The sequence below is a fragment of the Herpailurus yagouaroundi genome, unplaced genomic scaffold (genome assembly GCF_014898765.1).
Source record: "Herpailurus yagouaroundi ecotype Mexico unplaced genomic scaffold, PumYag 141, whole genome shotgun sequence".
NCBI classification, from domain to species: Eukaryota; Metazoa; Chordata; class Mammalia; order Carnivora; family Felidae; genus Herpailurus; species Herpailurus yagouaroundi.
Window position 1 is genome coordinate 50,446,717 of NW_024412396.1, and position 21,237 is coordinate 50,467,953.

Consider the following 21,237-nt stretch of genomic DNA (forward strand, 5'->3'; position numbering starts at 1 on the left):
TGGCAGATGATTAATGGCCTAGCTGCACTGATGTGTTGTATTTAGGTCTATTCCCAAGCAGATAGATTTTTCTTCCCAGATAAAATGAATGCAGGCCCTTCCTGGGTTGTGTGCGGGTCCCTGCCCACCCCCTCCCAGTTGCAGTCTGTTAGGGAACTCTGAAAGGTAAATGAGTTGATAAGCTGGTGGGGGCAGGGACGGCTGTACCTTTAGTGGCCCTTGTAAACAGTGTAAAGTCACCTTGATGTGCAGGACTAATGACGCCGAAACAAGCCAAAAGGAGTCCGGTGGCACCAAGCCAACGTAGGAGCCAGTGTCCCTACGGCATGGAAAGGCGTTGTTGGGGCTTCACCTCCCTCTCCCTGTGTCTTTTCCGTGGTGACACTCACTCAGCTGTGTCTCATACTGAGTGTAAGACCTCCTGAACTTTCAGTTGCCTCCTCTATGAAAGGGGATATTATGGATGAATTGTGTCTTCCTCCCCAAATGATGTTGAAATCCTAACCCCCGGTACCTATGAATGTGAACTTATCTGGAAATATGGTCTTTGCAAATGATCAACTTACAAAGCGGTCATTAGGGTAGGTCCTAATCCAATATGACTGTGTTCTTATAAAAAGAAGAAATTTAGACACAAAAGCACACATATACAGGGAGAATGCCATGTGAAGTTGAAGGGCAGAGAAGTTGAAGGGCTTCTGCAAGCCAAGGGGCACCAGTTTTCCTAGAAAATCACCAAAAACTAGGAGAGAGCACGAGAACAGATTCTCTCTCCTTCCCTCAGATGGAAACAGCCCTGACCAACATCTTGAACTTCTAGCTTCCAGAACTGTGAGACAATACATTTCTGTTATTCTGAGCCACCCAGGTTTTGGTACTTTGTTATGACAGCCCTAGCAAACTAATACTGGGGAATGATGACCCTCCCCAGGGATTTACAATAAGGATGCAACAAGGAAACCATGTGAAGCAGCTGGCACATCGTGCGTGCTCACAAATTGTCATCAGCTCTTTAGGCTAAGCGGCTCTAGCTCTGGGGGAAGAACCAAAGCCAGTTCCAGTAATGTGGCTAAGGTGGGCAATGGGGGGTGGCCCTCAGAATGGGTGCAGGGGCATGCATGGGGCCTGGTATTGCTACCTGGAGTATTTATTAGGACTCTCCACATGCTGGGCTACCTGGAGCATTTATTAGGACTCTCCATGTCTAGTCTCTGAGCAACCCTTGACATTGAGTCATTTTGTCATCCTGACAGTCTTAGGAGGTAGACCCTTAGAATTTCCACTTTGCAGGTGGGCAAACTGCAGTACAGCGAAGTGAAGGATTTCACTAGTTTCCAAAGAGCCAGTGGAAGAGGCAAGATTCCAGCCCAGGGAGTCCCAGTCCAGAGTGTGTGCTTTAACTGCCAGGGGTGTATGTCTATGTACCTCTGTGCTCCCAGTGGCCCAGGGGGGCCTGGCCATAGAAGATCCTGGAAACAAAGGCCTGTGCTCTTCCAAGATGATGACCAGCATTTCAAGGGAGCCCTGTGTGGTCAGAGGGATGCCCACTGGTTATCAGCTGGCCCCCCCCCCCCCCGTGCCGCCCCCCGCCCCCAGCAGACTCTCAGGGCCACTTAAGAGGGAGCAGATACCAAGGCTTAGTTCAGTTGAAAGAACTGTGATTGAAATTCTGGAGTAATTCAGAGATAAGCCTGGAGGTAAAAAGTCAAAGCCAGGGTCCCACCAGGCTCTCTAAGGAGGGTGCCTTCCAGGAGAAGTGGCTTGGGACAACCCATTCACTGAGCGCTTTCTGCAGATTGGACTCTACACCTCTAGGAGAGGCCGCAGCCATGTGCGATTTCTGTCAGAAATCAGGGAGGGCCAGCTGGCGAATTTGAGGAGAAAGCAAATAATGAAGGGAAGTCCCCAGTGTGCATCAGAAGTGAAAGGTTTCCCCCCAAAACAGGAGCCTGGTGGTCAATGTGTGCTGAAGTGGCTCTAACTCCAGCCACGACATGGGAATTCTTCAGAGCCCTGCCTCTTGGCAAGGATCTCTGCCTTTTGAGCAGCTAAATGCACCGAGAATCCCATGTGCTGTCAGGCCCCATTGGAGGGAGGCACTTGGTGGCCACGCTGGCCTGGTACCCAGAGCACAGTGGTTCTCAGATGAAATTATGGGTAAATGAAGTCAGTCAGACCACAGCTGGCTGAGGTCCCAGCTCCAATACTTTACCTTCCTAAGGACACTCCCATAAAACAGACATTCTAGAGAGAGTGTCTTAGTCCAAAGGAGTAACTTAAGTGGTGGGTATCTTAGGCATCATACATTCATGCACTCATTCATTCATTCAGTCAGTCCATACTCAGGAAGGTCTTATGTCAGGTGTCATGGCAGCACTGGAGAACAGTGGTGACTAAGACAAACACACGGTCTTACCCCTCTTGGAGCTTATCTTCCGATGGCAGGCTACTCGTGGGAATGATTGAGGTCCTACAATATTAAATGGGCTTTTACTTCAATAGTTTGAGTACTGCCTGTCCTCAGTATCTGTTAACCTGGAGAGTAAAGGATCAGATCTCATGTGAAGAGGATATTTAGCTTCATTTTTTTTTTAATGGGGATCAGGAAGTTTCAAGGATTATAAAGTGGGGCACCTGGGTGGCTCAGTCGGTTGGGCGTCCGACTTCGGCTCAGGTCATGATCTCACGGACTGTGAGTTAGAGCCCCGCATCGGGTTCTGTGCTGACAGCTCAGAGCCTGGAGCCTGCTTCAGATTCTGGATTCTGTGTCTCTCTCTCTCTGCCCCTCCCCTGCTCACACTCTGTCTCTCAAAAATGAATAAACGTTAAAAAAAAAAAAAAAAGGATTATAAAGTGCCTATTCCTTACCACACCAGCAAGGGGCCTGTCTCATGATCTCTCCAGAAGGGGAATCTCACCTGAAATTTCACCTACATCAGTGTACCCAAGTAAGCAGATCATCCAGGCGGGTGACCCTTGTCTGGGATGGGAGTCCCCAGGTGATCACGAGCTCACCTGGTTAATTGTTGGATGGCTCACACTTCTGTCATTTCTCTGTAACTCTTCCGTCTTCTGGAAACTTTGCTTCAGTGGCCCCGCTCTCCGAGTTGGACTGGCCTGCCCCAGGGAGGCCATCCCACCTTTACGGGACTTTTGCAGAACTTTGTTTCTTAAGAGGTCCTTCTGTATCTCAAAGAGCGGGGTCCACTTCCCCAAGGAGAAACTTTTTCTTTTTCTTTTTTTTTTTTTCATCATTTAATGGTGTTTTATTAATGATGCTTATTTTCAATGTTTTTAATATGGGTAATTTTTTCATCTCCTCTTTTTTTTTTAAATATAATTTATTGTCACATTGGCTCACATACAACACCCAGTGCTCATCCCAACAAGAGCCCTCCTCGATGCCCATCAGCCATTTTCCCCTCTCCGCCCCCCCATCACCCTCAGTTTGTTCTCTGTATTTAAGAGTCTCTTATGATTTGCCTCCCTCCCTCTCTGTAACTATTTTTTCCTCTTCCCTTCCCCCATGGTCTTCTGTTAAGTTTCTCAAGATCCACATATGAGTGAAAACATATGATATCTGTCTTTCGCTGACTGACTTATTTCACTAGCATAATACCCTCCAGTTCTATCCATGTTGCTGCAAATGGCATGATTTTATTCTTTCTCGTTGCCAAGTAGTATTCCATTGTAGGTATAAACCACATCTTTATCCATTCATCAGTTGATGGACATTTAAGCTCTTTCCATAATTTGGCTATTGTTGAAAGTGCTGCTGTAAACTTTGGGGTCCATGTGCCCCTATGCATCAGCACCCCTGTATCCCTTGGGCAAATTCCTAGCAGTGCTATCGCTGGGTCATAGGGAAGTTCTATTTTTAATTTTTTGAGGAACCTGCATACCATTTTCCAGAGCGGCTGCACCAGTTTGCATTTCCACCAAGAGTGCAAGAGGGTTCCCCAAGGGGAAACTTTTTCAAACAAATTTGTTCTTCTAGGAAGTCTTTCTGGAAAAAGTAGAGACAACAACATCCCCAAGGCCTTTCAACCTTGGGCAATTCTTCAGTCGGGAATGTGGTCCCCTGGCCTTTTAAAAACCTATTATGTGCTGCAATCTATAATGTGCCAACTAGGCCCAGGTGACTCCTGACTCTGTCCTAACCCCTCTCCAGCACATCTTCCCTCACACTCCAGGAGCCCCCGGGTCCCCCAAGAAGCCAGTCTAGCCCCTGAGCTAGGAAAACTCTGTTCCCTCCTTTCCTCCTGATCTGGCAGCAAGAATGGAAACTTTCGTGGAAAGCACTTGCACTGACGACATCTCCCAAGTCTGGACTTTGACTTGGGCCCTGATAGGGCCCAGGGCTGGGGATGGGGCCTCTCCTTCAGAGGGTCGAGACCTCCCACCGGCTCCTCCCCTTGCTCTCCCTGCCCACCGTCACTCATCGGCTCCCCCCCCCCCCACCCCAAGTGACCGCTCCACCCCTAGAGAAGGAACTTTTACACTTGCCCCCTTTGTGTGTCCTCCCCCATTTCCGCCGCCCTTTTACTGTAGATTTTTCTTCCCAGCTTTCCAGCGCCGGTCCATGTGGCTGTGGAGTCCGCATGGGGCTCGGTGGAGTTGAAAGCCCAGAGCTTTTTGCTGTTTTGTTTAAGACCTGGTTATGGTTGTGGGATTTTTTTTTTTTTTTTTTTTTGTCAGCTGCCTGTTATATCAATCACGGAGTCGGGATCTATTTATAGGTTGGGAGTACTGTGTCCTTAGTCACAAAGAGACACAGACAGGGGACTGTCAGCTGGTGCCGGAGGAGCTGAGCACCGAGTCATCAGCAAGTGGAAACACCTGAGGGGTAGACCGCTCCCCGCCAGCCCCTGTCCTCCGCCCGGCCCCAAGTATGTGAGTACGGGAACTTCTCCCTTCTCTCTGCCCTGCGCTGCCCGGGCGTCCTGTCCTTTCCCCCACACCCCCCTTCTCTCTCTCCTTCTCTCTCCTTCTCTCTCTGTCTCTCTTTTTATGGATAAAAATATCTCCCAGTGCCTGCTCTTTCTTCCTGGTTTTCGGCACTGGAAAGCATCTCTGCCTGGCCGTGGCCGTGGCTGGGGGGGGGGGGGGGGGGGGGGGGGGGGGGGCGGCGGAAAATGTCCCCTCTCGCAGACTGTCACGGGAAGGTCAGAGGGACCGGAACGGCTGGGTGGGCCGGCTACCCAAACTCATTCGGAATCCGTAGGTTCCCTTTTATTTTTATTTGTTTTCGCTGAGAAAAAGTAAGTAAATCAAAAGGGCAAGGGAAAGTTTACATGCGGCTCTGCGGGGTGGTTATGTCTCCCAGCGTGAAAACTTTTATTTGCTGGCAGCTCCGGTGTTGGGTGAGCTGAGAAGGTTACAGAGAAAGAGCTAGTTCACACAGGACAGGTGATGATGGAGGGCTCCGGGGGGCTTCGGGGGGGGGGGCGGGGCCCCCCCCCCCCACCCAGGGCGGTCCCAGGGACCAGCTTTTCAATAGCACCTGAAAGGAAAAATGACTTTTTTTTTCTTTCTTCTTTCTTTCTTTTTTATTTATTTATTTTTGCTCCACGGAGTGAGTTTGCTTTGAGGAGTCGAGATGAGAGCGGATGATTTGTCTTGCCTTACAGGCTTTTGTTGGCTCACACGTTTGGTGGCTTTCCTTCACCCTGAAAGGGGAACTTGGTGGGGGTGGGGAGGAGGAGTCTGGGGAAGGAGGAAGCCAGGTGTGGCTGTGGATGCATTTTGCTCTGCATCCTTCCCGAAAAGGGAGAAACTTAATATCATGACTCTTGTCAGAGCCCTGCTTGCTTTAGACAATCGGGGTGCAAGCTCTGGGAGCACATCAGTGGCTCCCAGGGGTGACAGTCCCCCAGACATTGTCAGGAATCCACAGGGCCCACACACCACAAGCTTCCTGTCGAAAATTGGGGACTTTAGATTTTGGATAATGCAGATTATTAACTAAAAATCCTGCACTTGGGGAAGTTTGCCATATATTATTTACAAAGGAATAGTAGCCCTAAATTTGGGGGGGGGAGGAATGTGATGATGTTTAATGTATATTATATACAACTTTTAACGTTTCTGGGTTTCTGTTTACTAAAAACAATGGTTACCATACTGTATTGCTAAGGACTACTTCTTGATTTGTTTGGGAAAACAGTATCCTAACCAAAAAATAATAATCCTTTCAACAATTTAAAAACATTAAGCAAAACAGATGGGTCTGGATTATTTTTGATTAAAAATAAAATAGTTTTAACAACAAATCTAAGTTGGCAAAAGTCAAATAATATATACACATGTATGTTTAGAGAGACCACTTGATCTTGTTTTACTTCTGACCTTTCTAAAACTTTTTCTTTGGGTTCTTTACTTTCGACTATTTTATTTAGGGTTATTAATGTCTTTAATCCATTCATTTATTATTTTGGAGGGGAGAGTGGGGATCAGGAAGGAACAAGAAGTTAGAGGGTCAACTTCACGCGTTCAGGTAGTAAGAACACACATATGGGTGGAAAAATTCAGAATAAGGAGTTTGGTATAACCTGGGGGGCTCTTGGGGGGCGGGGAGTGTCACTATTTAAAACTTAGTGTGGAAGGTAAAGCCCAAGAAATCAAGAAAACAATAAAAAAAACAGGAGTTGGATGTACTCTCTATGTGGCAATATTATTTTTTTCTATTCCAAGGACTCCACTTTGCTGAACATACCCTGCTAAGGTCCCCCACGATAATGCTGAAGTGAGAGTCGGTGGGTTATTGTTAAGGAAAGTTCAGATGAGTCCAGTGAGAAAGACACTGTGTTCAGAAATTGCAGCAGTCAGCTGTTTGCAAAAACTGAACTTCTAGCTGAGGACTTGCGGATCTCAAAGGCTTTTTAGAGAAAGTGTGACATTTTTTAATCTTTGAATGCGAGAGCACGCCATTCTCTCCCTGCCTCAACACGCACCCCGAAGCCTGCTGGCCCAGGATTAAATGCAGTAGGAGAGAGCCCCTCATCTCTGAACAAGTGCTATGTTCTCTGAGCATGAAGAGTGGAGAGAAAATGTTTGTTGGAACATTTAGGCAAGAACCACTCCTTCTTTTGGCTACTTGTGGATGCTTTTAGTGGGGGGTGAGGGGGGGGTGGGAGGAGGATGGGGCTTTGTTTGGCAGTGGGATGGAGGGCCTAGCTTTCACTCTCAAGTTCAGGATGCGGTTTTTCCCTTTGGGCTTATTTCTGGAGAGGCAGTTGGGGGAAACTTCAATGCATTTGCCTAAGGCAGCCTCTGATTACTTAGTTTCTGCTTCAATAACGATTAATTTTATGTGGACCGAGCTCCCGTCAAACTCATTTTTTTTTTTCACACTGATTTCTTAAATGCAATTGGTCACGGGGCTGTCTGCGACTTCATGTCTGCAAAATCTAACCCATTCCATCCTTGTCGTTGTTTTATTTCTCTGAATGTGAGCATGCAGTCGCCCGTGTGCATGAACTGTTGTTTTATGAGTGCCCCCTGCCTCCCCTGAGCACATGGAAACCCAGCCGACCTCCTCCCAAATTGGGGACAGTGGGGCCAATGAACAGGTGCTTTGGAGTGCAGCAGGCTCAGGTGCAGGACCATCAATCTCCAGGAAGAAGGAATCACAAATACCTGGAAAGCGCTCCCCTCATTCAAACAATTTCACATAGCGGAGGCCTCTCCAAATACCCCGTAAATAAAAGATGGCAGCTGGCAGGATTTTTAAACCAAAGACCATGCACTGCTCTTTCTCCCCATCACTTCATTTCTACAGTGTATCTGTCCATCTTTTTCTTATCTCTATTTTTACATTTCATTACCCTCCTGCTCTCTCTCTCTCTCTCTCTCTCTCCCTCCCTCCCTCCCTCCCTCCTCTCTTCCCTCCCCCTTCTCGCCTTCCCTGAAAAACACATTTCTATCTGGCACAGAAAATAAACTCAGATTGTGGGTAGTTATGTTAATCTAATTCAATCCTCAGCGGGTTAAGAGTGAAATTCTAATAGTAGAGCTGTTGAGGGCTTTTTTGTTAATGGCTTGGGGATTACATTGAGTTAAAGGCTCATTTCCTAATCAAACAGAGAGGGAGAGAGTGACTCCGAATATTTATGAGTCTCCCAGTGAGAGTTTAAACATTCAACTCCAAAAGCAGGGTTTCTGCAGGAGGAAAGAGTTAAAACCCCTCAGGGCTGCTGGGGAAAAAAAAAAAAAAATTAAACCAGTTAAGCCATCAGCATTTTTAGGCTGCTGTACAACTTCAGCAAAGTGGAAGATGGGGACAGAGAGAGGAATCGGTCCACAAAGCAAGAATGGAAACTGTGGCAGGGGCTCTCTGAAGCCAGAGTCAGCTGGTGCGTTCAGAAAACAGTCCCTTGCAGCACAGCAGACACGAATCCTGCGGATCATGGTCGGTTCACCAAGGGTCTGGAGGGGATGCGTGCCTCCAACTCCCCAAATCAATTCTCCTCCTCTGGGCCAGAGGTGAGAACATGGAGACAGGAGTATGGCTCAATTTCCCAGCAACTGGAGAGTTCCCATGCTGTCTCGTGGAGCAGGTGGAGAGGATTCTCACCGCCCCCCCCCCCCCCCCCACCTTCAGTCCTGTGGCTGAAATGCTGTGGGCTGTCTCTCCTTCTGGAGCCAATTCACATCTCTACCAGCCCCTCTTTTCCCCTTTGCTCTGTGAGTGGGTCCACATCCCTGGTCCCCCTGCCCTGCTGTCTAGATACAAGGACCTCCAAGCCCATCTGGTTCCCTGTGTCCAAGGAGAAAGCAAGTTGAGATCTTTGTGATCTTCGGCCAGAGAAGGCAAAGAGCAACCTGGCCAAGGTCGAGCAATGTCAAGGCAAAGCTGAGGTCAGGAGTCTTAAGTTCTCCACACGCTTTCTGGCCGCTCTCTCCCCTCATTCTCTAGGGTACAGTAGAGGAGAGGGGAAAGTCAGAGCCATATGGCTGCCCAAACATGCCTGAGTCTCCTAGAGTGTGGTCTCCTGCTTGGGAAGGAAAGGCAGGAATCCCGATACAAGAGGATTCTGAATGCTCTGTGGACACTTGCCTTGCTTTTCTGCCACTGACCAAGTGGGCAATTTCTAGTCCTTTCACTTGGGCCTGTTTTCCTGCTTCATGAGATGAACAGAGGCTCCAGACAGCCGACTTGCTATCAGTGGAAACCTCTGGCTTCTTGCCCCCTTCTCTGAGCATTATTCTTTCTCTTAATGCTTCATGCTCAGTGGCCCGTGAGTCCTCTTTCATTACATTTATAGCACATCCACATCAGCTTTGCCATGAAGCCTTCCTCGTGTGGGTGGCCTCCCCCACTTTTTGGAGCCCCCAACAGATCTCCGACCAGCGTCGCATTCATCCCTAGGGTGTGATTGTTTTTGGGTCCCCCTCATTGCACCAGACTCTCCCCAAGGGCAGGGACAACATTTCACTCCCCTTTGTATGTCCAGCTCATCATTGATCATTCCTGCCTGTTCTCTACCAGGTGCCTCTCGTGGATGGCACATGAGCACGTACTCTTAGTAGGCACGCGAGGCTTGAATCCTGGCACCACCTCTTCTCAGCTCTGAGACTTGAGCTAATTAATCCCTGAAGGCCTTTGTTTTCCCCTCTGCTAACTGGGCATAATCATAGAGCCTACCTCACAGGGTTGTTGGGAAGATGAAATGCACGTAAAGTGGAAGCCCTTTCCCCAGTACGTGGTAGCACTTTTACTGCTCAGCATGGAGCTGTCTCTTCTGTACGCATCATGCCACGCCGCTAAAGACAGGCTCCCATGCCTCCCTCTAAGGAGCTATGTCCTAATCAGCTTGGGCTGCTATGACAAACTACCACAGGCTGGGTGACTTTCAACAACAGAAATTTACTTCTCCCGGTTCTGGAGCCTGGAAGTCCAAGATCAAAGTGCTGGGATGGTCTGCTTCGGTGAGGTCCTTCTTCTTCATGTGTTGATGCCATATTCTCATTGCCTCTTTACATGGAGGAGAGAGCAAGAGCGTTGGCCTCTTCCTCTTTGTAGAAGGGCACTAATCCCATCTTGGGGGCCCCACCCTCATGACTTCATCTAAACCTAATTCCCTCCCAAATGCCCCACCTCCTAATACCATCACACTAGACATTAGAGCTTCAACATACAAATTTTGAGGGAATACAAACATTGCATTTGTAACAGGCTATTTTCCTGAATATTGGCGAGCAGAATCCTGGAGCAGCGAGTCTTCTATTCTTATCGTCCAATGAGCTATTCCATTAGGAAACCAGAGGTCAGGGCCTATCAGGACACCCACCCCCCAATTTAAAAAGAGCTTAGGGCTTTTAAACTACTGTGGGAGAGTAGAGGTTGGGAACCAGGCTTTGGATAGCAGTCCTAAGTGAGAAGAAGAAGGCCCGATTCTTTTCTGCTCCATACAGAGTTTGGTCAGCTCTCCTGGCCCTTGCTCACATCCCAACAAGCAGTTTTGTTCTTAGGTCCCCAGGCCACTCCTGCCCCACTGCTCTCCACCGTACATTTGCAGGGGGAAGTTTGGGCTCTACCTACAGAGCAGGCCAAGCCAGGCTGTAAAGCCAGGCTGTGTTCTCAGGGAGGCAGGTGCTGCTCTGTCCTCTCTCTCAACATGATCGCTTGACAAGTGAATCCACAAGCCAAGAGGGCCTCACCACAGTTCCTGAGAGGTGTCCTCTCATGGGATGCCCCTGGTCCCAGCGTCCTCAACACTCCCTCTGTGTATCTGTGTAGGGCCCTCCTATGCTGCCAGGCAATAAACCCTACTCCTGTTCTTTCCCCAGGATAAGCCTTTATTTCCTGACTGAAGCAGGGATCTAGAATGTGAATCCTCGTGCCACCCAAACTTACGAAGTGCCCATATTGTCCTCGCTGCCCCCTCTCTGCTCTCCCTCCTAGATTTGGGGGTACCACTACTAAACCCTGGAATCATCCCTGCCTCCCCTTTGCCTCCTCACTATTCACCTTTGATTTCCACTGTGCCTGGTACAGTGCCTGGCACATAGTGTGTGTTCCATCAACACATGCAAAGTGAGTTGCTTGGAGTCACTTCTCTCGAGGGGGCACCTCTGATCCCTTAATCCTGGGAGGAGTGATTGGAAGTCATGAATGTCCAGCTGCCTTAACTACATCAGCCTGTGACCCATTGATCGTGGTCTTAGCCCTGGGCCCTCTCCCCTCTGTCCCTCCTGCTTTCGTGTTCCTCTGTCCGGGAAAAAAAAAAAAAAAAAAAGGAGTGTCTTTTATTAGATGTGCACAAACCTTCCTAGGAATTTTATTCTGTTCTGTAAAGAAGCTTTGTCTAAGCCGATGTCAAATTTAATTGCTAAACTGGTACCTCTCCTGTGACTGTTTCCCTCACTTGTCATGCCCTCTCCTCTCCCCTTTCTGGGCTGTACCTGCCTGCCTCCTCTGACTGCTGACACTCCATGGAGCCCTTGTTCCCTTCCTGCTTTAACCACGCTGGTCCCGGGTGGCACATGTAAGAGGGAGACCTTCCTTCTGAAGCGTTCCAGAGTGTCTGCTTCCATTAGCACACACAAGGCTTTTGAAAGGTGGCAAGATAGGAACATCGTCTTAGGTCCCGGAGTCTCCCCAGAACAGTATTTCTGCTCTCTTTTGGAAGGCAGTGGATAAAAACTCAGGCTGCTGAGGGTTAAGTGATAGCAATGAAAAGTCTAGGCATCTCTGGGGGACTGGTGGCTGGCTGAGACGATTGATTAGCTTGGCTTAGTGATCTTTCCAGCAATGTTCAGGAGTGAAATTATTGCTGATTAGGCCGTGTGTGTGTGTGTGTGTGTCTGTGTGTGTGTGTGCTTGTATGTGTGTGCATGCGTGTGTGTGTGTGTGTGTGTGTGTGTGTGTGTGTGTTTGGACTCAGGGAAGTGATGGGGTAGGATAAGATCTGAGATAGAAATGTCATAGATTGCTTGCTCCTCAGTCGGCCTCAAAACTGACCTGTCACCCCATGTATATCTGCAGTCACATTAGGGCTTTGTGTGTGTACAAGTCAGCCGGGGAGGGGCAACTCCTTGCAAAGCTAGAAGTATTTTGACATAACAAGTTAAAAGACAAAGTCAATAGGGGGGAGGTCAAACGTTGAAGGCCACTTGCACCTGCAGCATCTATGGACAGAGGGACAGTCAAGTGCCATGGATACAGGCTGGGGCCAGGTGGCCCAGCCCAATTCCCACCTCAGAGCAGCGATAATTAAAGTGCACATGCTGTCAGGGCCTCAGTGCCCTGATCATAAAATGGTGGATTGGAGGAGGTCTGTTAGGCCCTCCCATTCTAAAAGTTGACTTTTTTTTTTTTAAGTTTATTCATTTTGAGAGAGAGCCTGAGTTGGGGAGAGGGAAGGGCAGAGAGAGAGGGAGAGGGAGAGAATCCCAAGCAGGCTCTGGGCAGTGTGGGGCTCGATGCGGGGCTTGAACTCACAGACCGTGAGATCGTGACCTGAGCCGAAATTGGGTGCTTAACCCGAATAAGCCACCCAGGCACCCCTCTAGAAGTTGACATTTAGAACTGTTGTTCACAATGGAGAGATACAGTGTGCTCCTAACTTAACTGATAACCACAGGTCAGCCTGCCTGTGTCCCTTTACTGCAAGGCCATGGGTCCAAGGCTTTTCTCTGGCTTCATGCCTTTACCGTCCTCACTCAATTCCTATTATCATTGTCCTCAATTTGTTTTTGCTCCTCAGCTCCTCCTCTATAAGGATGCCTGGGCCGTGAGCAGAAAACTGGCCAGGCCTACTTGTTCAAAAACAACCTGTAAATTCTGCATTTTGTTTTTCATTTGTACAGACCATTGTTTCACGCCTCTGCGGTCCTAACATTCTGCCCCCACAATCCTCCGCCGCTGAAGTTGCATCTAGGCTTCCACATGTCTGGAGAAGCCCCGTACCAGGGCACCTGCTCCTCAGGGTTTGCTCAAAGTCCTTTGGCAGCCTCTGAAGAGGGAAGCATGCTTGGGACCTGGAAGAGGGTTCCGAGTCACGGCAGCCTCCGCATGTAGCTCACCCCTCCCTGCCTTTGTTTCTTCACCCGTGGGAAAGGGGGTGGAAACGTGCTCTGAGTGCCTCACAAGATGGGTGTGAAGCTAAAATACGAGTCAGAGCATCAACATTCCTTTAACATGGGAAGTGCTTACCAGTCTTAGATTAACTTATTCCCCTTTGGGTGATCTCCACAAAGTGGCTTGTGTGGTGACCACACAGGCTTTAGAGCCACACTGGACTCACGTCCACCTTGTCCTAGCTGTGACCTTGAGCAAGTTTCCCAGCCTCTCCACTCCACACCCGACTTCCTCATCTGTATAATGGGCATAATGAGAGCATCTCCTCCGTGGAGTTGTGTAGATTAAAGACGACCCACACAGAGGCCCTTGGAGCAGTGGCTCCTAGGTGATAAGCTCTCAGAGCCGTTGCTGGGGATGATGGTGGCATTTTGGCTGTTGTGATCATTTTCTAGGATCCCATGCCAAAAAGGCCAAGGAGAGGGAAATTTCAAAGTCGCTACGTTCCTCCCCCGGGACGGCTTATAGATACAGCAGAAAGTGCTACTCTAGAGGTGGTTCAGAGACACGCCCTGGTCTCCACAATTCCCTGCACTCTCATATCCCGGGCCCAAGTGAGCATCTTCCCAGCGCCGGCCTGGGGTCTGGAGAGGTCTGACCAAGCCTTTCAGCCCTCAGGGAAATGTGCTCTCCATGGCCCAGCACAGTCCAGGCAGGAAAGCTGGAAATGGTGCAGATGGTCTTGTGCGCCTGCAAGTGGTGCAGAGTCACTGGAGTGTATTTTCTGCCCGGGGCTAATTCCTCCTCCTCGTACAGTGTGACTAAGCAAGGATAGCTTATTTGCCCCATAGTTGATGGTGCGTCTTTAGGGAATACTTACCGAGGCGAGAAGAATGGGAGTAGGTAAGGATAATTTCCACCAAGGTGGTCTGATTCGTATATTTCAAGGGACTTGTAGAACCAACATCACTCTTAGGGGGAAATTCCTAATCCAGACTTGTGGCCAGCCTGTGTTTTTGTGCACACGTGTACGTTAAGGGTATCGTGGTCAGCCATCCATGACTCTCTTCCTTCCCCATCTCGGGCTGAGAGTCATCTGGAAGGAACATGTAATTACTGTTTACTCCAGGGCACTCAACTGAGAACACCCTCATGTAATGACTCTTGAGTTAATTCTGTCTTCAGATGCCCATCTGCTATTGCTTCTTTGGAAACCAGTGGGAGCCAAGCACCACTTTTTAGCCCAGGGGAGAAGATCATGAGATGGATATTAGTCCCTGTAAGTTCAGGCTTTACTCTTGGGCAACAGAAATATGGTGGTAGCATCTTTCTCATGCAGAATTTCCACCCAGATTTCTGCGCTTAGTGATAGAAATTTCAAAGCAGAATCAACCGTTAATCTAATGAGCAGTCTTGGTGGATTTGGAACAGTCAGCAACATTGACAAGGGAAGGGAATTCAGAAAGATTCTAGAGGCAGGACTGTAGCATTTATATGAAGTTTTAAAACATGCAGAGATGCTATGTATTGCCTAGGGATCAGACATAGACATGCATGAGAATGAGAGACAGCAACTCCAGGAGAGGAGGGCTACGTGCTTATTAGCGTGTGTTCTCTATACCCGTTTGCCAAGCACACACGTTTGCTTGGGCTTCCTTGGGCTCGTCTTGCTTTCTTTCCCCATTTATTTGGGGGAATGAATTTGTGTGGGGAATGGGAGAGGGAAGGCAAGTGGATGCATTATAATGAAGGCTGTGGACTCTAATTGCTAAAAATATCAGAAATATTACCTTGAAATATGACCCTCTACTGATGCAGCTGGACACTGTTGTGGAGGCTACCAAACTGTTTATGGAAACGAAACTGATTTTTATGGCAGCACATTGAGCAAGCCTTTAGATGAACTTCCAGAAGGCCTCCGTTCTAGTCCTGGCTCTGACACTGCCTGATAACTTCATACGAGCCACTTGATGTCTCTCTGCCTCTGTTTCTTTGCTGATAAAAGGAATGGGTGGACAAGCTGACCTCTTCCGGATCCTGAACTTCTCCTGTGCCCCACCTGGGCAAGTGATCATCTTGCATTGCTACTCTTTGCCTGGTGGTTTCCCCTCCAGAGTTAAGGCTCTCTGGGCAGGGACTGGTGTCCCCATTCCCTGTTGCAGCGCCTCAACAGGAGTCACCCAACATGCCTTTGAATGTCCTCAGCGCCAGGCCCCCCAACCCAGTATGGACTTGGCTGTTTCAAAACAATGCCGCAGGCCTGGCTGACTATCCTTAATGGCCTCAGTTTCTACCCTCTGTGCCCCCCTCATTGTGTCCCCCTCATGCCTCCATGGTGTGAATTGGAAAACCTTTTCACAATATATAAATTCAGCTGCCTGAAACCAACCCACTGAAAACACCTTTAAGGAGGGACACTATTTCCCAACTGCCATGACTACTGCTTTACTTGACTATTCTACTGTCTGTTTCTGTTCTCTCCCCCCCCCCCATCATATTCTATTAATTTAAAAATATTACATTTGGAGGCTTGCTAAATAAGGAGACCTCGGAGCACTAAGTGTCCTTATCCATTTTCTGGGTCCTTGTGTGCTTCCTTGTAAAGATTTCTTTCTTATTTTTTACTAAATGGCCTTGATTTTTATCATTAATTGCCACGTGGCCATTCCTTTTACTGCATCTAGCTTATGTCTAAAATATTCTCCCACAAGTCTTTAACTCTGCTTCGATTGATCCTTCAAGCCACTTTTCACTTCTGTCTTTGCCATTTCAGGAACTTAGAAAGTGACTCCTTTGTATGTTGGACCCTTGATCCCGGGCCTTTCCTAGCCCCGCACCAAAATTTCCCAGAAGAATGACTCTTACAGTTGGACTTTCACAGTTCAGGTGGTCCTGGGTCTCTGTTATTTCCATACTGAGCCTGGGGATATGCTTTGTTCTCTACCGCCTAAAACCTCCTGTTCCCTTTAACCAGCACCTTCCACACTGCCGATGAACCACATTATGAATTGAAAGCCTGAAAAATTCTTCAGTACCTCTCTTTTGCGCTCTATTGTGAAAGATTCCACCTTCCTCCCCCCTGACAATAATCTCAACACACATTAAATGCACCATTACCTGGTACCTAAGCATGACATTTCCTCCTCAAGCCATTTCCTCTCTCTTTCTCAGGACTTCATTCCTTTTTATTGTCAAATAATATTCCGTAACATAAATACAAAACATTTTTTGCTTGCAGTTTTTAAAAGTCATTTGTTTCGTTTTTTAGATTTGACCTATGAGTGAAATCATTTGGTATTTGCCTTTCTCTGTCTGACATATTTCCCCCCGGCATAATACCCTCCTCAAGACATTTCTTTCTTTTTTTTTTTTTTTTAATTTTTTTTTTTTTCAACGTTTATTTATTTTTGGGACAGAGAGAGACAGAGCATGAACGGGCGAGGGGCAGAGAGAGGGAGACACAGAGTCAGAAACAGGCTCCAGGCTCTGAGCCATCAGCCCAGAGCTCGACGCGGGGCTCGAACTCACGGACCGCGAGATCGTGACCTGGCTGAAGTCGGACGCTTAACCGACTGCGCCACCCAGACGCCCCGAGACATTTCTTTACCGTTGCATCTTACATTGTTATGTAGTGCTTGCCTAGTTTCTTGACGTTTTCCTGCATCCTCCCTCTGCAACTATTCTTCTGAGTGTGGGAAAAGGAAAGAGGCATCTATCGAGGTCGTGTTATGCGCTGGAAACTTGACATAGTTCACCTTCACTGACCCTTTTGATGACCGAAAGATGGGAGTATTCTTCTTCTTCGTCCCATTTTACAGAAAAGGAAACAGACACAGAGGTTATGGACCTTGCTGAAGGTCACCCAGGTGGTAGGAAGTATGGTCTGACATCATCTTCCACAGTATATACCGCAGAGCAAAATTCAAGAAGGCAGCCAATAAAAACCATACCAGTACCCTTTGGTATCCTTTACATAAACATTGAACTTGGCCCACAGTTCCAAAGTTTTAGTGTTCTTACTTACTTTCTTGGAAAAGTGTCAGGTGCCCCCTTCACGGACCGTATGAGAGATGTTACAGCTCTCGCTTCCAACCCCCAGTTCCTGGATCCCTGCATCCTTGTAAATATCACCACACACACACACACACACACACACACACTTCCATCAAGTGAGACCTCCGTTAATCACCCTTACCTCTCCTTTACCACTGCTAACAGTCTTGCTTCTCCTAAACAAATGTTTAGAATTCTCTCGGGAGGAGCTGGCAACCATATTGGTAGGATGGGTATCCCTCTGTGGCTACAATGGGTAGACTTTAAGAGCTCCCCGTGCAGGGTCCTCTTTCAGAAAGCGCGTCCCTGTTTTCTCCTGTGTTGTTATGGCTCCTTCTTCCCATTCCTTCTTCTGATGTTTAATCCTCCCTTCAGTTAACCCATGGACAGTGTTCTTGTTGCCTTTTTTTCCTACTGTGTCTCTCCCCACCAGCCATAGTCTACTGCATGGTTTTCTTATTGAGGGAGCGAGGGGAGGCAGGAGGGGTCTGTCGCCAATGCCGTCACCTCAGAGCTGGACTCCTTGCCCAATCTCCTGTGACGTTTGTCTCCTCTTGATTCACCCAACTGGGTTCTTGGGATGCTCATCACATCCCTGAGGACAGTTATAATATTTCCCACCTTGGGTGGAGTCCAGCATGCACTCACTGTTTGGGACAGGGTTTTTGTCATCTCCCTGTCCGTGACCTTCCATGGGGACATGTTCATCAGGCTTCTACCTTTCCTCTGGCTTCCCTTTCTCTTAAGTGGCCCTCGTAGCCTGCAGTCTGCCTCCTGAATACAGTGGGTGGAGGCAGCCAGGAGTCACTGGCCTGGCCTTCACAATGAAATGCTAATGGATGTTTGATAGTCACTGATATGATTCCCAATATTTCCTACTTCCCTCTTATCCCTGAGCCCCAGGGTCACATTGACAACCTCTGTTAGGTCACTGAAGTTCCTTACACAATTGAGTGGGGAAGTTTTCTTTTTTTCTTTTTCTTTTTTTAAATGTTTATTTTTGAGAGTGGGGGGAGGGTGTGGGGGAGGGGCAGAGAGAGAGGGAAACCCAGAATCCGAAGCAGGCTCCAGGCTCTGAGCTGTCAGCACAGAGCCCGACGGGCTCAAACTCAAGAACCCGAGATCATGACCTGAGCCCAAGTCAGATGCTTAACTGACTGAGCCCCCCCAGGCGCCCCTAGTGCGGAAATTTTCTGTCTCTGAAGTACCCACATTCCTCGGGGACTCTGTTTCCCACCGTGTCTGAGGTTCTTAGGGTCTCCAATTCTTCCATCTCTTTTTTTGTGGGGAGAAGATGGAAGTTCTCCGGAGGGGAAGGGGAAGCTAGTTCGATGTGACTGTGGTTGCTCTCCATGGAGGCCACTGGGTTCGCAGCTGCGTGGGACAGGGTATTAGGGTGGCCTGTAGGATCTGTTGGTTTCCCGCATCATGGTCTTGATCCAGGCTCTGGTTCTCCAGATTGGAGGCCAGTGTTCTCCCCTATTCTTGGGGCCTTTGCAGATCAGACAGGCCCGCCAGATGGGGTGAGTCTGTTCCTTAATCTTTGCCTTTTCATCTGACGGGCATGCAAGTGTCTCTGCTAGATGGTTTTGGCATTTCTCCTGTTTGTGTGTTCAGCCGACACCCTGGCTGTTTCGGGGAGACTCCTGAGAGGTGGGGAAGGGAGTGTTCCTGGTCAGTGTCCCTAAAAGCAGAGCCTGAAATGGGGATTCTCTGCAAGAGATGTACTGAGGGAGTGCTGTCTGGAGAAACCTGTAGCAGAGCAAGGGGAGAGAGATTGGGTGGAGGAGGGGCTAAGGAAGGACATGGATTCCCATGAGGAGCTCTGGAGCATAAATGCCACCTGTACCCCCATATCGACCAGTCATTCATTGTCTGCGAACTGCCCTAAGAGGAAGGAGTAACTTCCTAGGCTCTTCTGGAAGAAGAGGGCTCCCACTGGTCAAGGACACCTCTCAGGGGAAGGCTGCAGCCCTCCGCAGCTGGGGATGGGTGCAGAGGGATCTAAGCAGAGCACCACCAGCACCTACCTCACAGAGCTTACACGAGCCAGGGTCCTGGTGCGGGCTTCTGTCTCTCCGTCTCCACGCGAGACCCTCTGGAATTTGACGATGAGCTCCCATCACTCTCCAGGCTGAGCCCAGGGAAGAGCCCTGCATATGGACCCTGCATATGGAAGATGGCAGGTTACAAAGACAGGAGCCCTGAAAATGCCAATGCCAGAGACTGCATTATTGCACCCGAGGGCCACAGCAAACCCTGAGGGGCTTGGGATCTCCGATTTATAGCTGAAGGAACAGAGGCTCCCACATCAGCCTACCTGGGGGCACTGCAGACCTACAAAATGGTAAAGATGAGTTTTGTACTCCAGCCTGATTGATTGCCTGCATAGCTCCATGCCATCTTAGCACAAAACCAGTAAGGCTCGTTCCGGGAACACTAGGGTCGGGTCCCTGAGGGCCTGCCGGCCTGATAAGTCCAGGTTGCCCCCCTCATCCCTGTCCCCGAGGGCTTGAGGCTTCTCCCAAGGTATGCTCCTCACCCCACTGAAGCCCCTTCCCCAGCCCCAAGCCAAACCACATCCTCTCTATGTTATCGTAAGATACTTTCTCCTGAGGCTGCCCTAGTGATAGGCAGCCCGAGAGTAAAGCACCCCCATTCTGCATGTCAGAGCCCATCGCTGACTCCTGCCAGATGCCCACCTACTGAAGGCACCTAACCACTCACATCTGTGCTCATGGAAATGTGCATTCACTCTCGTGTGCCAGCTGCTCAGACCTTCATGTACTCACTCGGACTGCTCCTCACCCGATCTGTGCTCTGCACCGTCAACACCAACTAAAAAGCAACGTCAAGACACAAAGCTGTCCCCATGCGGAAGGAGCCTACACGCGCACATAGAAACCTCCTGGCTTGCTGCCAAAGGAAAAAGTTCTGGCTTTGGACTGGGGCAGATCTGTTTCCGGTTCTGGTTCTGCTGCTTCTCTTTATGGTCCCGGGACGTTAATCTGCTCCTTTGCGCTCAGTTTCCTCTCCTGTGCACAGGGGATGATGGTCACATCCAGTCTCCTGGGTTCGTTGTGAGGGATAAGTGAGGTGAGGCAGGAGGAAGCATGACCCGGGGACTGGGCTCAGGAACTCTGCTCTCCTTGTGACAAGGTGGCTGAAACTCACGGACAATGAGTGCCATAGAGTTGCTAGGGACACAAATCTGGGCGGTGGGGTTCTCGGGATGAGAATATTAGTCTAATTTAAAACGTTGCTGACTCAAGAATTTTACTGTAGACACGGGAGGAGGATGGGAATGAGGTTTGCCTTGGAAGATATTTGGTGCCGTACAATTACCCACTCCTTCTCTCCGTTCAGGACCCCAGGACACTCTTGAAAAGCCACACTGCTTTCTTCTCTGGCTGTGCCAAGCACAGAGTGGGGAGGAAAGCACCTTCCTGCCAACAGCTTTTTCCAGTGTCTGGCATGTTTGCTTCCCTGGGTACGGGGAGGCTCTGGGGTGCCCAGGCCACCATCTGCTGGAGCCGCCATGCCTGGGCCCAGCACCAGCCCAGCCTCCAAGAGGACCCCAGCCCCAGCTTTTGGCAGTTGCCTGGGCCAGGGGAGCCCTGGCCCGGGCTGGATGACCTCACAGCTGTGCCTTCCGCCCCTCGGGGGCTTGTGTTTCTGTCTCTCTCAGGGGCCCATCCCGGCTGCTGGGCAGAGGGCCCACTGTCCTTCAATACCAGAGGCTCACGTTGCCTGGCCTGTGCCAGCAGTTGGCAAAGGATTTTCAACCAAGAGGCCCCGTTTCTCTTGTATCCGTGGCTGCCTGCTTGTCCCACCAGAGGCATGGACCCCAAGTGGGGGTGGGGCTTTGCCAGCTTTTCCATTTCTCTTTGACAGGTCTGGAAACTCTTTGAAAGATATCTAGTTTCACATGAGTCGAGGGGGAAAATCATGCAGGTGGCTCTGAAAACAGAAACACTTGTTAAATTGTAGTGAAAAGATACTGACACTAAGCCAGATGTGAGTTTTCTAACCTGACTCTATGGAAGAGTATATGGCTTGTGATAGGGATGGGGGTGGGGGTGGGGGTGGTAGATGAGGAGGGGAAACGGGGGAGAGGGAGGAGGAGAGTCAGGAAGAGAAGGGAGGGGGAGGAGGAGGGA

The 21,237-nt window shown here is 49.2% G+C and overlaps 1 protein-coding gene across 1 annotated transcript in view; it reads left to right on the top strand.

The window, feature by feature from the left end:
- Positions 1-4,712: 4,712 nt before the first annotated feature.
- The window catches only part of ESRRB (estrogen related receptor beta), a 172,385-nt gene continuing 155,860 nt past the window's right edge, over positions 4,713-21,237 (top strand). The window contains exon 1 of the mRNA XM_040477791.1: positions 4,713-4,893. Coding sequence (XP_040333725.1) covers positions 4,892-4,893 — 2 coding nt within the window. The 5' untranslated portion in view covers positions 4,713-4,891. The remainder of the gene's footprint in view (positions 4,894-21,237) is intronic.